Raw genomic sequence first — 13,954 nt, forward strand, 5'->3', positions numbered from 1 at the left:
AAGGAGAGATAGAGACAGAGTCTGGAGTTTGCCATTATGGTGCCTCATTAACAGAAATACAGCAAAGCCCCATCAGGGCACAGAAACTTTCCTTGACTCATATACATCATCCCTAGAGGAAAAAGTTTCACAGCTTCACCTGTGTACCACAGTTCATATTGGAAACTAACTACATTCTGAGGCTTTGAGGAAGCGCAAACTAGTTTTAAAACCCCTGAGGGACCGAAACTGACTCAGCTGTTTGGGGTAAGCTGTACTTCCTTCACTCTTTGGGAGAAGGTAAAGTCAAACCAAACTTTTCATAAAGGTCTGACAGTTGCTTTACATTTACATTAAAAAGGACCTCTGATGATGTCTGCTGAATCCTCTCGATTTGGATAAACTACAGGCTGTGGACACATCTCTACCTTCCTCTGTTCAGGAAGATCCAGAGTATTTCCAATGTTCCTTTTGAGGCAAAAGATATCGAAGCAGCAGTCTCGTAGAGATGTCGCCCCAAAGGTTCTTGGACGATGGCCGTCTAAAGATTGCACGCCCGATGAGGTAAAGCGGCAGCTGAGGCGTAAAAGCAGTCACGATCAAAACTTGTCTTCGGCTGACCGGATCCGCAAACACACCACTACTCACTTTGGCTTCAGCACACTCAGTCTGGCCATGAGGGGCCTGGATGAAGCTCCAACTGACCTGTGGGAACTCCGTGAGCTGGAGAAACTCAACCTGTCCTTGAACTTTCTGTGCGTGTTGCCGTCTGGTCTGGGAGCTCTGGAGAACCTTGTGGTGCTCAACCTTTGGGGGAATGAGTTGGTCAGTCTTCCTCCTGAGATTGGGCTTCTCCGGAATCTGAGGGTACTGTTCGCCTACCGCAATCGCCTCAGTGAGCTTCCTGAGGAACTGGGCTGCTGCTCCAAACTTGAAGTCCTCAGTCTGGCCAATAACCTCCTGACCAGACTCCCGGATAGCTTAGCATTCATGCGGAAGCTGAGCAAGCTCAACCTGAGCCACAACCACATGGCACACATCCCTGCCTGCGTCTATGCCATGAAGAACCTTGTTTTTCTCCACTTAGCCCACAATGTTTTGGAGAACATCGCTGAGCAGATCCAGGACTTGGTCAACCTCAAGATTCTGATCTTAGAAGGGAACAGCATCCACACGCTGCCCAGAAACTTGTGCTTTCTGACTGGACTGGAGCTCCTCAATGTGGACTTCAATGATCTGCAGAGTGTCCCATCTGAGATGTACTTACTCAAGAAGCTGGATAAGTTGGCCTGCCATCCACTTGATAAAGGCCTACATATAGTCCATAACCCTCTCCTGAAACCCATACAGGAGGTGCTGCAGGGAGGTCTGAAAGCTCTGTATAACTACATCAAACCAGCCTGAGGAAGGGCAAAGGTAGAGCTTCAACTACCAAATGCCTTTCACCTTAAGAAGCCCTAGTTATCGCCGGTGATGACATAAGTATGATGTCATTTGAGAAGCGGAGAAATTCTGTGGATTCTATATATAAAATTTATGTTCGTAGGTAGAAAACAAGACGGTATTAAGATTAGAATTTGGTGACAAGTAATTTAGATATTGACTATCTTGTTTGGTTGAAAGATAAATCTTAAAACTTTTTTTGGCAATTGAAACAAGTGAAAAGGACTTGGAAAATACAACCTAAAACATTATACATAATACAGAATACAAACATCATCATGTAAATAGGTAATTATGTGATTACAATGTAATTACATGTAAACATATAAAAAAACTGCAGTAATGACTTGTAATGGTTTAAAGACTGTATACCTTAGCCAGGCTATACAAACCACACAACACACCCAGGGTAGTAATTGTCAGTTTCAATGTTTTGTTTTTTAAAAAGTTCTTTTTGAACAGATTAGAGCCCTCTAATCCTTTTTGTGGTGTTGCATTTTAAGGTGAAATGTTCTTGTACAATCCCCCATGTTAATTTAACAAATGTTTTCAGATAAGCCCAGCGAGAAAATGAACTGCTTTATAAATTAGAGAATCTAATATGTTTCCATTCCATTAGACCGCCTTTCAATATGAAAGAAATGTTCAGATCATAAAAAACAATATGAATTATTTTTGAAGATAAATATCGGTGACAACTGGTGACTCACACAGTATGAAGACGACTGTCTCTCTGTTACCTGAGAGAAGCTAAACTTTTAACTAACTTTTGTGTTTTGTCCTTTTTAAAGGACAGACATTAAATGAGCCACTAATTATGATGACTGAAATAAGCTTTAAAGTGCTGAGAGCCAATTTGTGCTTTTACTTATCTGAACTTATCTGAGCTGCAGCAGTTTGGTTTAAAGAACTGTCTGATGAAAGCTGCATAAATGTTTAAGAACAGGAATAGACCTCAGTGTGAGGTGTCTAAATGATGTATGCATTTATGTGTTTTTAAATTCTCTTTTTCATTTCAATGCCTGCCAGCTTACTGTGTTTAAAGTTGCAAATGCCTTTATGAACAATCCCCATGAGGGAATGTTTCATTCACTTTTAAAAATACTTTTCACAATGACAGCTGAAACTCAAGCTTTTATCACAGGAATCAACTGTGCTAACAAAAAACAGATGTTTTTTTCTGTTAGGGTTTTTTGTGTGTGTGCTAAAAAAGATGTTTTTCTTGCATCTATGCTCAACTATCAGTGACAGTCAAACTGAGGCAGTATTGCTCAGAGCAGTTAATGGACATTGCATAAGTGCAAGCTTGCGTGGTGCTGTTATGAGTGCGGGTCATCAGCTCAGGGACTGTATCTCTATTTCAGTCTGTGTTTTAGCCCTGTGTAAGCTGTGAGCTTAGCCAGGCACAGGCTTCATCAGAGGTCAGGGTACAAGCTGTGTTGCCTTGTCCTAGACCACTTGATCCAGCCTTCTACACACGCACACATGCACATGTATTACTGTCTTTATGGGGGTTGCTATTAACTTCTATGTCAATAGTTAAACACTACACTCTTAAAAAGATGGTTCCTCAAGGGTTCTTTATTGGAAGTAATAGTTTTATTTAGAACCATTTCATGCTTAAATGGTTCTTTGCATGGCACAATGGTTCTTCAGATTGATAGAGAATATGTTTTGTATGGTTCAAAATAGAACCTTTTTGAAAATGGTTCTATATAGCACCAAAAAGGGTTCTTATGTTGTCATAAGCTTGACACCATAACAACAGCAGAACTCTGCTATAACAATGGAAAAACCTATTTTTGTTAATACATAAAAACATGGTCATGACTTGAAACTCACTCATCTACTTGAGCACAGCTTATGCTGCAGTCTGTGTTTTCTCCAGCGGGGTCGCTATTAGCATGCAAGTCACTTTAATGTGTGTCATTCAACTTCTTTACTCAGACCCCCTAGTGGTCATTACGCTGGCAGAAAGGAAAGTGAGTCAGATATTTTTAATGAATATAATCAAATAAAATATTTATCACGGAAACTCTGTGGACACTGTTGGCTCTGTGTGTGTGAAATGTTGTGACTGTGTTGTGCTTCTAGTGAGCAATGAGGGGTAAAAAGTGAGAACCCCCTGTACTGTTAGAAATAAAGGAACCATGCAGGTACATGACTCGTTCATCAAGGTACAAACAATGTAAACGTTCCCTCATAGGTACAACAGTGGTTTTAATGTCCAGTTGTGTACTTTAAATAAGTTTTTCCTAGTAGAAAAGTAGATATTTGCATCTTTTTATAAACTAATGTTTTAAAACAGAACCCTTCAACAAAAAGCCTGGAGGTGAGATTGGGCGTGTGGAGTCAGTACAGCTTAGAAAATATAATTTCAGTGGATTATGGTACAGTTACGTTACCTGACTAAACGTACAGATATGTACCCTTGAGGGTACCACCCCAGTGACAAGAAGGGTACTGCCCCAGTGACAGTGTCATACATTTTTTTCTGAGAATGTGCTGTGAAATCAATTCACACCTCTCCACAAAGACAGCTGTGCCCAGATAGAACACACAACTGCAGCTGATATGGGAATTATGTTAATACTGATATTTGATGTCCATCTCTACCAATACATAACTATACATAAATATGACATTTGTAGGCATGCAGACATTTGGAAATCTGCCTGGATTAACATTACGGAGCAATGTCACATTTATTTCTGTTTGGTTACAAATGCAGTGAAGTGAATAAAATGCAGACCTATTAGTACAGTACAGTAGTTCAGCATTGCCTAAATGTTTACAGTAATGTTTACAGAGTACATTAAATATGTCATTGAATATTGGATTAAATTATCAGTCAAATCTAAACATTATATCTAATATGTGTCTATTTAACGTGCCATTTAAAATCACTCTTAAAAAAACTGAGTATATACGGTGCAGCACTAAATTCAATTAAACAGGACTAATTATGCCTTCTTTGTGGCATATAGTGACATATGTTTTCACAATACAATAAAATGTTATTTTTAGTCCCCACAAAGCACTAAATACATGCCCACCCACACACACACAGGTTGGCAGGGATCATGTGAGACTCATGGAAACTATGGCACTGCTGGAAGATAGTTTGGGGGCGTTGGGAGGCTCTAGGTTTTACAGGCATTAAAATTTGATTAAAGTTCCACTCCATCAGGCGAGGCTGAGTTGTCACACTGCTGTTTGGATCTGAGGGCTAATTAAACTATTTCAAGAGGAACAAAAGATAATACTCATCTCTATTTATGTAACTTTGCACAGACAACAAATTGTACTTAGAGCCCAGAGGTCATTGTATAACCTCATGTGATTATACTTTAAAAATAAAGTTTTACAAGTCCTGTGTCTGTCAATTACAGAGCCGCAAATATGGAATCTCTGACTGAAGGGTGTGTACAGAGTCTAAAAATATGCCTGGACAGCAAAATAAAGGCAAATTCCATAGATATTTCACAATGTCTGCATTCAGTCATTGCTTTGTTAAACAAGTCATTCAGAGTGGTTCAATAGTTCATCGTAGAGAAACTTACTGACTCTGATTTGTTTACAATGGTGGCGTCATGATGTCTACAACACAAATATAGCCATTTTTTCACTATCCAAATCAACCAGTGTGTCACGATTGGCCCCTCCCAGTCCTGTCCATGTGCTTTTTGTTTACTTTTTCATCCATGTGCATTTGTTTTGGTTCAGTCCAGCCCCCTTGTTGTCTGACTCCACTGATTGTCACCACCTGTTTCCCACCTGACTATCGTTAGCCCTCTTTTATTTAAGCCCTGTGTTTTCCTTAGTCTAGTGCTGGTCTTTGTTTGAATTGTTGTTTGGATGTTTATGCTTGTTTAAGTTGCGCTTTCACTATTAGTTCTCTGTGTTTAACCTGTGTCCGTTTTGTCATGTCTGTCCCTCCTGCTCTCCATATTGACCATGACCCTGGATTTGCCCATAATAAATCTTGCTTGTCTCCGCACATGCGTCCGCCTCAACCTCACTCCACGTTACACAGTGGGTAATTCTTCATTTTGAGTGGTGCTTTGTGGATGGAATTTGGACACTTCAAATAAATGAAAAACAGCTGAATTAAGCAGAATAAAAACAAATTTTATTTACACAGGTAATTAAAAGTCTCTTGATAATCTACTGAATGTATTCATAGCTGCTTATTGATATGTTATGTTACTGACAGTCTGTTGAGTGTTTCTTTCATCTAAAGAGGACCACTCAAAATAGTGTCACCAACCAGTTAATCTACACATGTAGTCTTTTTTATATCTAATGCTGATAATGGCTAAAGGTTCAGTAAGTGATGTTAACCCACTACAATCTTTATCAAATTCTACTCATGGGTCCACTAGCTGTTCGTTCTGAGTTAGTGCTGGAGTTCATATCAAACCCTGGCTTGGTAACTGGGAAATAAACAAAGTGTCTGAGACCAAACCACAATTTTTCAGCCAACATGGAGCATTCATGTTTGTGCACAGGACGGGGCAAGGGGAAGGGGTGGAGAGACTGTATATCTGGTACATGCTACATCTACACATTGTCAAGAAGGAGAGATGCCAGAGAAACAGCTAAAGAGGAGAAAATCTGAAGAACAAAGACTGAGAAAGAAGTTCTTAGATCAGGTAAGGTTGAAGAGCCATGTTAACATAGGTGAGGCATTTCATGGAGAGACCTCAGATAATTGATGAGGCTGAAGTTGGCTTCTTTTTCAACGTTATATCATGGTGTTTGTGCACAATGTTTGCAAATGGTTTTATAATCACAAAGATCTGAATAAAAAACTGATTTGCTAGCCCAGTGTGGTTCATCTTGGGAATGCGCATCCATGGATTTGCAAGGCTTCTGAAGGAGCACTGAATAGAGGGATGTATCTGTTTCGCTTGTAAAGAAGTTTTGTTTAGGGACAAATTTAGTCATACAATACCCTACATGTACCTGTCTACCATAAAGGTATTTTAAAAACATGATTTACAACATAATTTCATAAGTTTCTTAAAACAGTGTCTCAGGCTTCATGCATTTACAGCATTTGGCTGATGCTTTTATCCAGAGCGACTTACAATTTGATCATTTTACACAGGCAGGTAACGGTAGTGTTAGGAGTCTTGCCCAAGGACTCTTATTGGTATGGTGTAGAGTGCTTGTCCAAGCAGGGGACTGAACCCCAGTCTAAAGCATAGAAGGTAGAAGTGTTACCCACTACACTACACCAACCACTGTAACCATTTCAGAGGCATTTTTTAGAGGCATTAAACTCTTCAGACATCTTGTTCATATCACCACCACTGTCAACAATTCCCACTGGGTAAGTTGTTCTAGAATGGAGCATTTCACATCAAATCGCCCTGAATGACTTTGTGTACTTCTTAATGATTTCATTATGCAGAACATTTAAAAAATCTGTAGAAATCCCCAATGAGGATAAGCCACATTAAATTTGTGTAGTAGAGATATTGCAAGATACTGTATTGCTAAAGACTAGTGTGAGAGTATTGAAGGGGAATTGGTTACTAATTGAAATGGTTATGAATATGCTATGTGATGCCTGAGACACATTTTTTTCATACTTTTAAGAGTTGTGCATGGCAGGGAGGTATTTGTAGGGCACTGCAAGGCAAAAGAAAACATATTTTTCCAGATTTACCACTATTTTAACACTACATACCTTTAACCAGTGTTACATATAAAACTCAGAAGACATGCGCTTTTGGATAGTAAATAAAACGACTATAATTTTTTGTAGCCTTTGCAACCCTTGTTTCCTATCAGCACGGCTCTTAAGAAATCTGAGTTGGTAAGTTTCTCTACAATGAATCAGTTCACATCAAATCTCTCTGAATGACTTAGTTTACATGTCAGAGACTAAATTATGCAGTCATTTGGATTTGGTAGAATTTAATCCAACCAATCATACACCTTCAGAATCCAAATCTTTTGCTCTTGATTACCATTCATTCTAAATTCCAGTGCTCACAAGTCCACTTATTCAGTAATAATATATTTTGTCATTATATGTTCTTATTATTGTAGTGAACAGCTTGCTGTAGTGACATTTTTACAGTATGAAGGCCAAAAATGCAACTTTTGTGCTTAAGGCCTAATGGTGCCCTCTATGGGTATGCTTCTGTTACTACACTGCACTTTTTCCCACCATTAGACAGCAGGTTCCTCCTGCTTTTCAATCACTGTAATTACACACATAATAGAAAAAACAGGCCACAACGTTGCTCACACTGACAGAATTTGAATTCATACTTGAAAAGTCCAGACAAACACGCTTAGTCTGTACAGAGAACACGCATTAGATCTATTCACAGTGCACAGTAACTACAAAAAAATGCCCCTTTCCCCTTCTTCCTTAAAAGCCTTGAAATGAAAGAACTGGAGGGGACATCATGCAAATGGCTCGCTTGGCCTATCACTCATACCCTTCTAGCTCCATTGTTATGGAGATGCTGTTCCCTGCCATATGCTTCTCCTTGTGTCTTTGTGGACAGTTCGTCTGCTTGGCTAACAGTGTGCTCCAGGGATGCGTTCTTGCCAAGGTCAGACCTGTTATTTACAGTAATCAGCACTGCATGATAACAAATATTAAACATGGCCGCCAATCAGCTAATCAAGTAATGATGCTGAGACCCCTTCAGGGAGGTCAGAGAGAAGGAGAGGGGGTGTGCACGTTAGCCCAGAGACAGCTAATTAGTTGAAGACATCTTAACCATGCAATCAAATTAATGTATGGTGTTTCTATGCGAATCACTTGTGTAAATGTGTTTATGCTTCATTCCAAGGTCATTCCTCAGTGGTCTAATCATATCTTGGCAAGATTTGAAATTGCAAACACTCGTTCAGTCCAAAAGTCCATTGGGTGAGAATTTTTTGGGGTTTTAGGGCACTAAAAGTTTTCCAAACTGCATATTAATTCCAGAGTGAGCAACATATCTATGGGTGTGCCTGGAATTTTTTCAACACACCCACAAGTGTTTTACATGACTGCAAATGACTGCAAATGGGTTTTTCAGTGTGGTTTTAACTGGCTGTCATAAAACTAGTTCAAGTTCAGTGCTAATTATGTGGACCTATTGTATGTCTCTTAAGACACTTTTTTCAACAATGAATTCAGACAAGACAATACTGGTGTGCGTGATATATGGAGAGGGTGGTTGTACACTAGCCAACAGTGCTCTTTCCCCTAGATCCCTCAAAAACACTGGTGTCAGGAATGGGATAGCACCGCCAACTGGCAAGAAGTGGAGCGGTGCTTCAATGAACTTACATGTGAACAACGAAGAAGAAGACAAACCTGTGAAAGGCAAGGCTGGGAAAAAGAAGTCAGCGAAAGAAACAACAAAGTGAGGCTCAGCGGTGGAGATGGATTCCACTGAGAAGGAGAGGGGCATGCCTGCCTCCTGTGCTACATTGCACTGCTGCCAGAGGAGCTGAGACAGCATGTGCAGCTTGCCGAACCGGCCAGTCTTCACTGTGGTTACAGAGGCAGGGATATCAGAGCTCATCCTCAGTGTGCAAGCGCTGCAGTGAGCAACACAGCGTTACGTGATGTACGATGTCAAGGAGGATCATACATGCTGCGCAGTCCCTGAGCAAGTGGCGGGGGAGTGATTGGTGTGCTGAGGATATAGCAAGGGGGGACAGTACACAATGCATGTGTACTGGCTTGCACCCATACAGGATGCGTGCTTACTTGACTTAGATTTCCCAGCTGTGGTTGGGGCCCCTGCGGTAAGGACACGGCCCAGAGAGAGAACTGGGGGCGCCTGCAGCCAAAGATGGGGTACCACGCAACACTTGTGGTGTACAGCGACTGTATAGGTCGCTGGGACAGCTGACTTTTGGGGGTGGTGGTGTTGTCCACCACATGCTCCGCATTTCAGAAGGGACTTTAGAGGCATGATATGCATTAAATCATTTACATTTACAGCATTTAGCAGGCGCTCTTATTCAGAGTGACAATATATGTACTGAAAGAGACAATGTATGTGTTGACTGTATTACCTTGTGCTGAGCAGTGGATAAGACTATGGGTGTTAGTTCTCCATTCTAAGAAGAAAACACATAGACCCTCATTCACCAACAATTCTTAAGATGAAATGTCTTCTTAAAACCCACATACACAGCTTTCATGAAGATTCTGACATTCACAAATGTTTTCTTATTTGGGATTTGGTCTTAGGTAAGAACGGACTCTACACACACTCGAGAGCACAAAGAGCACGCCATGAATCTGACATAGATTTTTTTTTTTTTCAAGAACAAACTTAAGAAAAAAACTTGGGAAGATGCTGGTGAATGAGGCCCATGGTTAGATGTGACCTGACCTGCCTACTTTGTCCAGTCATTTGTTTATGTCCCTTTCTGCTGGTATAAATAAAAGAGCTCTTCCCTTCTTCCCTTTCTTAGGAAAGAAAGCATGCAAAGTAGGTTACTGCAGGTGCACAAAAAATGCAAGTGAAAGAAGATAAAGTAAAAATAAGTTCAGCAAAAGATATACGTTCACTCCATTAGCACAGGTTTTTGTACGCTGGAATAAATCTTTTTTTGTATTTACATTACACAGGTCGACACATTTGACTTGTCCTATTATTAAGAAAACATCAACTATCAGCTTTGGCAAAATATCCATCTGTTTTCCAGTGAGAGCAAAGTTTGACATATAGGCAGTATGTGCACCGTTAGGATCCCGAGGATGCTGCTGCAGATGGAGAGGAGGCGCGCTTTAATCCCGCTTTTAGAGTCCCAGGCTGCTCCTAACTCTTACAGTGGGAGGAGACGGACTCTTCTACAGGGAGCTGCTCCAGCGCAAACTCTCCCGCCTCTCCGCGCGCTGACTCGCTCACTCACACACGCTCCCTCTCACATACCCGCACACACCGGGCCGGAGCGCGCGAGCTCCAATACACCCTCTACCGGAGAGCGACCCAACGTGGCTCGGGATTCAGGCTCCACCTGGAAATCTGGAAGTCTGTCAGAGCGAAGCGACGCTTAAGTACGGAGAGAGAGAGAGAAAGGGGGAGAGAGAAAGAGACCGCGAGAGATTGAGAGGACGCGCGCGCGCGCACGAGACAGAAACATCTCCAAAAGTGCCGTTAGCCGTTCGAATTTGAAGCGTCTGAAGTGGCGTTGCCCGTCAGCCGGAGGGGGCTAACGGGCGCTCAACTGCCAAAAAATGGACAAAGTTTTCACTTGTCTCGTCACCGCCGTGAGCCTCCTGGTGTCAGTGCGAGGACAGGTATTTAAAGGTAAGACTGTCTCTGTTCAAGCTTCGTGCGTTTAAACGGGAAACCGTGTGGAGTCATTGGCTCTGGGCTCGCGAACAACGAGAGTTAAGACCGAGTTAACGTTAATTTACCTGAGAAATGTGTCCGAAACTTGACGCTGCGCTGTTAGCCGGGTCAAAACACCAAGACACCAAGTAACACAGCAAAAAGTACTGTAGTTTTTAATTATCTTTACAACAGTCTTTTCATTCAGCCTTAAGCCTTCGTGTGTTTAAACTCAAAACCGTGAGGTTTAGCCTAGCAAACAAGGGGAGTTAGGTTAGTTAACCTAGCTGGTTAACTAGCTAAGATGCAGCGTTAACTACCTCAGAAATGTGTCAGACATTTAGCCTAACGCCCTGCCCGGACGGTAAGTAGTGAAGACACCTAAAGTTATACTACAGCAGAAACTCGAGCACTGAATGAACGCATATTACTGAATTAACATCTGAAGTGATAATTGGACACAAATGAGCGCTGCAAGAGATAACGTTAATCCAGCACGAAGATTTTGCCGTCGTACACCGGTGCTACTAAATCCACACCTGCTAATCTTTGGACTGTGCTTCTTTGCTTTCTGTGGCCTAACGTAACGTTTTAAGTCAGTGCCTACTTTCAGGCTCTGTATGTATAAACTCTAGGAGAATCATAAAAACTGCAACCAAGTGGCTGCAGACATGGTGATTCAGTAAATTACAAGGTCCCAGCAGTACTTTGGACCTATTTATAAATGTGACCACGTTGTTTAGTGAAATGAAAGAGCACTTACTCTGCTGCTCCCGCTGCTGCTGCTCCGGACTCACTGTTCATGTATGGTTACTATAACATGGTGCTTTAGACAGCGACGGTTCTTTAGAGCACTATAAGAGTAATTTAATATCACAGCAAAGTCCTCGGAGCTGAAAGAACATGTTAAGTGTCGAATCAGCACCCGAAGCCAATTTGGACAATAATATGATTCAAATCCATTTCTTTCTTTCTTGTGCTGTGAAAGCACCTGTTTGCCCCTGGTTTGCGTATCACAGCATGGGAAGAGAAAAGTCAGAAACCGACTCACACCATTATATGTACTTCTTCATTTCATAGCATCTTTAATGTTTTGTGCCTGACTTATTAAATATATTTCGGCCAGTCAGACTGAAAGGCGGCATATTAGTTTTTTGGTCTGAGTTTTTTAGTAACATGTACTTCAACTTTTTAAGACTTGACTGCGCTCCTACAGCTATGCTTTTGCAGAAGGGTTGTGATTAACAAGTGCCACTTGACATTCACACTTCATCACTGCTTGATGCTCATTATGGTTATGAACCCAAATTGTTCGAGAACACAGAAAAGCGAAGCTGAATGGATGTCCTCTGCATGCGGTAAACATCTTTAATAGTTTGGTCATATACCTTTCCCGCATGAATAGAAGCCTGTGCGGGGAATGAATGAGACGAACAAGCCCTGTTTGTTTGGCTGCTTCTCAGTGTTTGGAAGATCTCTGCTTCATAGGCTGTAGGTTACGACATGAGATGTCTGAAACAGACTCACTCCAGCTGATGGGTTATGAGCCATAGGAAGAACTGATTAATGAGGTTTCCAATCACAGTAGCTCCCATTTAGGCAGCATAAATAGGCCTTACTGACATAAAAGGGCCTTATTCTGGTCTCCAAATGGGTGAGTTTTTAGCTGTCTGGACAATGGATTTTTTCTCTATGTGTAATAGAGGACATTATATACTTGTTGATCAATAGGTACATGCTTAGTAAATGGTACTCTGACCACTGCCCAGGTCAGGGTATTCCCTTTCACTTGTTCTGAAGAGATGTAAATTAAACATGTTATTCTGTGCCTCAGGAGAAACTGTTTACTGTAGTTGTGAAGTTTTATTTGGCGTGTCATATTGTTGAATCTGATCTATCATGGCTAGTCTATGACGCAAGTCTATGACTTTCTATGCATAAAGATAGAAAACTAGGCTGATTTAGCAAAAATCGCTTCACTGTGTTAAAAATTAAGAATGGATGTAAACTATTGAAAAACAAACTTTGCTGGAGAGAAGGGTGTGTTTTTTGGACTTTAGTGGTCTGCATGAGAGCCTGATGTACAGTGAATCAGCGCTATGATGCTGTGTGGCGCTTAATAGTGCCTCATGTGTCAGTTCCATGGTTGACCTGGAGGGGGCAGCATGGCTTACTCATATTTTCTCTTTTAAGTTTCTCCTAACGTTAGGACAATATGCTCCAGGAATATAGATCAGAGGCCAAACTTTCTTTTAAAGCTATTCAGTATCAGGATATAGCAAACGTTTGTGTGTATCCAGTGGACACCTTGATTGCAAGTGTCATAACTATATGTCTGTTCTTGTTATTGTTGTTGATAATTGTGTAGACAAACACTAGACTCTCATATGATCAGTGCAGAACTTAACCAAGGTATGTCACAAGACCTAATAATTAATGATTTATTGCATTTGCTTTAGTGAAGCTTATGTACTTTCACTTGAATTTTAATTTAATTCTAGAATAAATCATTGACATTTCATGTAACTCCTTACTGAAATTTGAATATCAGTGTACTATGTGAATACGGACTTTTGGACTTAATGCTAAATTTGATTTAACATTTGTGCGATGTGCACATTTCACAGTTTCCCACAGTTTCATGAAAAGGTGCAGTAGTTCTAATAGATGTGTTAACTGCTTTGAGAGTGTTTTGCAGAAATGTGTTAAATCCTCTGAGAAAACCTAAAATTATGAGACTTTGCCAAAGACGCCCCTCAGCTGTGTTTGTGTGTGTGGACCAAATGTCCTCAGAATAATGGAAAATAGGACTATTTTGATATTTTGGAACGTTTGACTAATCTTTGTGAGGAATGCTTTAAAGATGAGCAAAAATGTAAAAGGTTAGGTGAAGCAAAGCAGTGTTTGGCTACAGTTATACAGAACGCAGTGGAAATACTCCATAAAGACAGCAATATGAACTCTTTTTGTTTGTATGTGTGGTGTGAACCCAAACTGCTTATGAGAAAAGCCTAAACTGATATATTTTTTGTCTTTCTTATTTTCAGTGATTAGCAGGCTGGGGTCACTTTCTGGCTATGTTTGTAAATATGTAATACTGGATTCAATCTTGATGTGAAGGAATGATTGATGGTAGTAGAAACGAAGAGGAATAAGCTCTAGCCTTCTCTGACTGACAGCTGCAGGCATCAGAGTGAAGGTAATAGGTTTTTAAAATGCTG

General features: G+C 40.8%; 2 protein-coding genes across 9 annotated transcripts in view; both read left to right on the forward strand.

Moving 5' to 3' along the window:
• The first annotated feature begins 441 nt into the window (after positions 1 to 441).
• LOC108427112 (leucine-rich repeat-containing protein 30) lies at positions 442 to 1,383 on the forward strand. Its single transcript, XM_017697056.1, has one exon. It carries the CDS (start codon positions 442 to 444, stop codon positions 1,381 to 1,383), a length of 942 nt encoding a protein of 313 aa, XP_017552545.1.
• An 8,888-nt stretch (positions 1,384 to 10,271) lies between these two features.
• Positions 10,272 to 13,954, forward strand: part of LOC108427207 (receptor-type tyrosine-protein phosphatase mu-like) — a 269,465-nt gene continuing 265,782 nt past the window's right edge. For 7 of the 8 annotated variants that reach the window (XM_037531160.1, XM_037531153.1, XM_037531154.1 and 4 more), the window contains exon 1: positions 10,272 to 10,709. In XM_037531160.1, coding sequence (XP_037387057.1) covers positions 10,637 to 10,709 — 73 coding nt within the window. In that variant the 5' untranslated portion in view covers positions 10,272 to 10,636. The remainder of the gene's footprint in view (positions 10,710 to 13,954) is intronic. The other variant, XM_037531156.1, reaches the window with a different exon arrangement.

The sequence above is a fragment of the Pygocentrus nattereri genome, chromosome 19 (assembly GCF_015220715.1).
Source record: "Pygocentrus nattereri isolate fPygNat1 chromosome 19, fPygNat1.pri, whole genome shotgun sequence".
NCBI classification, from domain to species: Eukaryota; Metazoa; Chordata; class Actinopteri; order Characiformes; family Serrasalmidae; genus Pygocentrus; species Pygocentrus nattereri.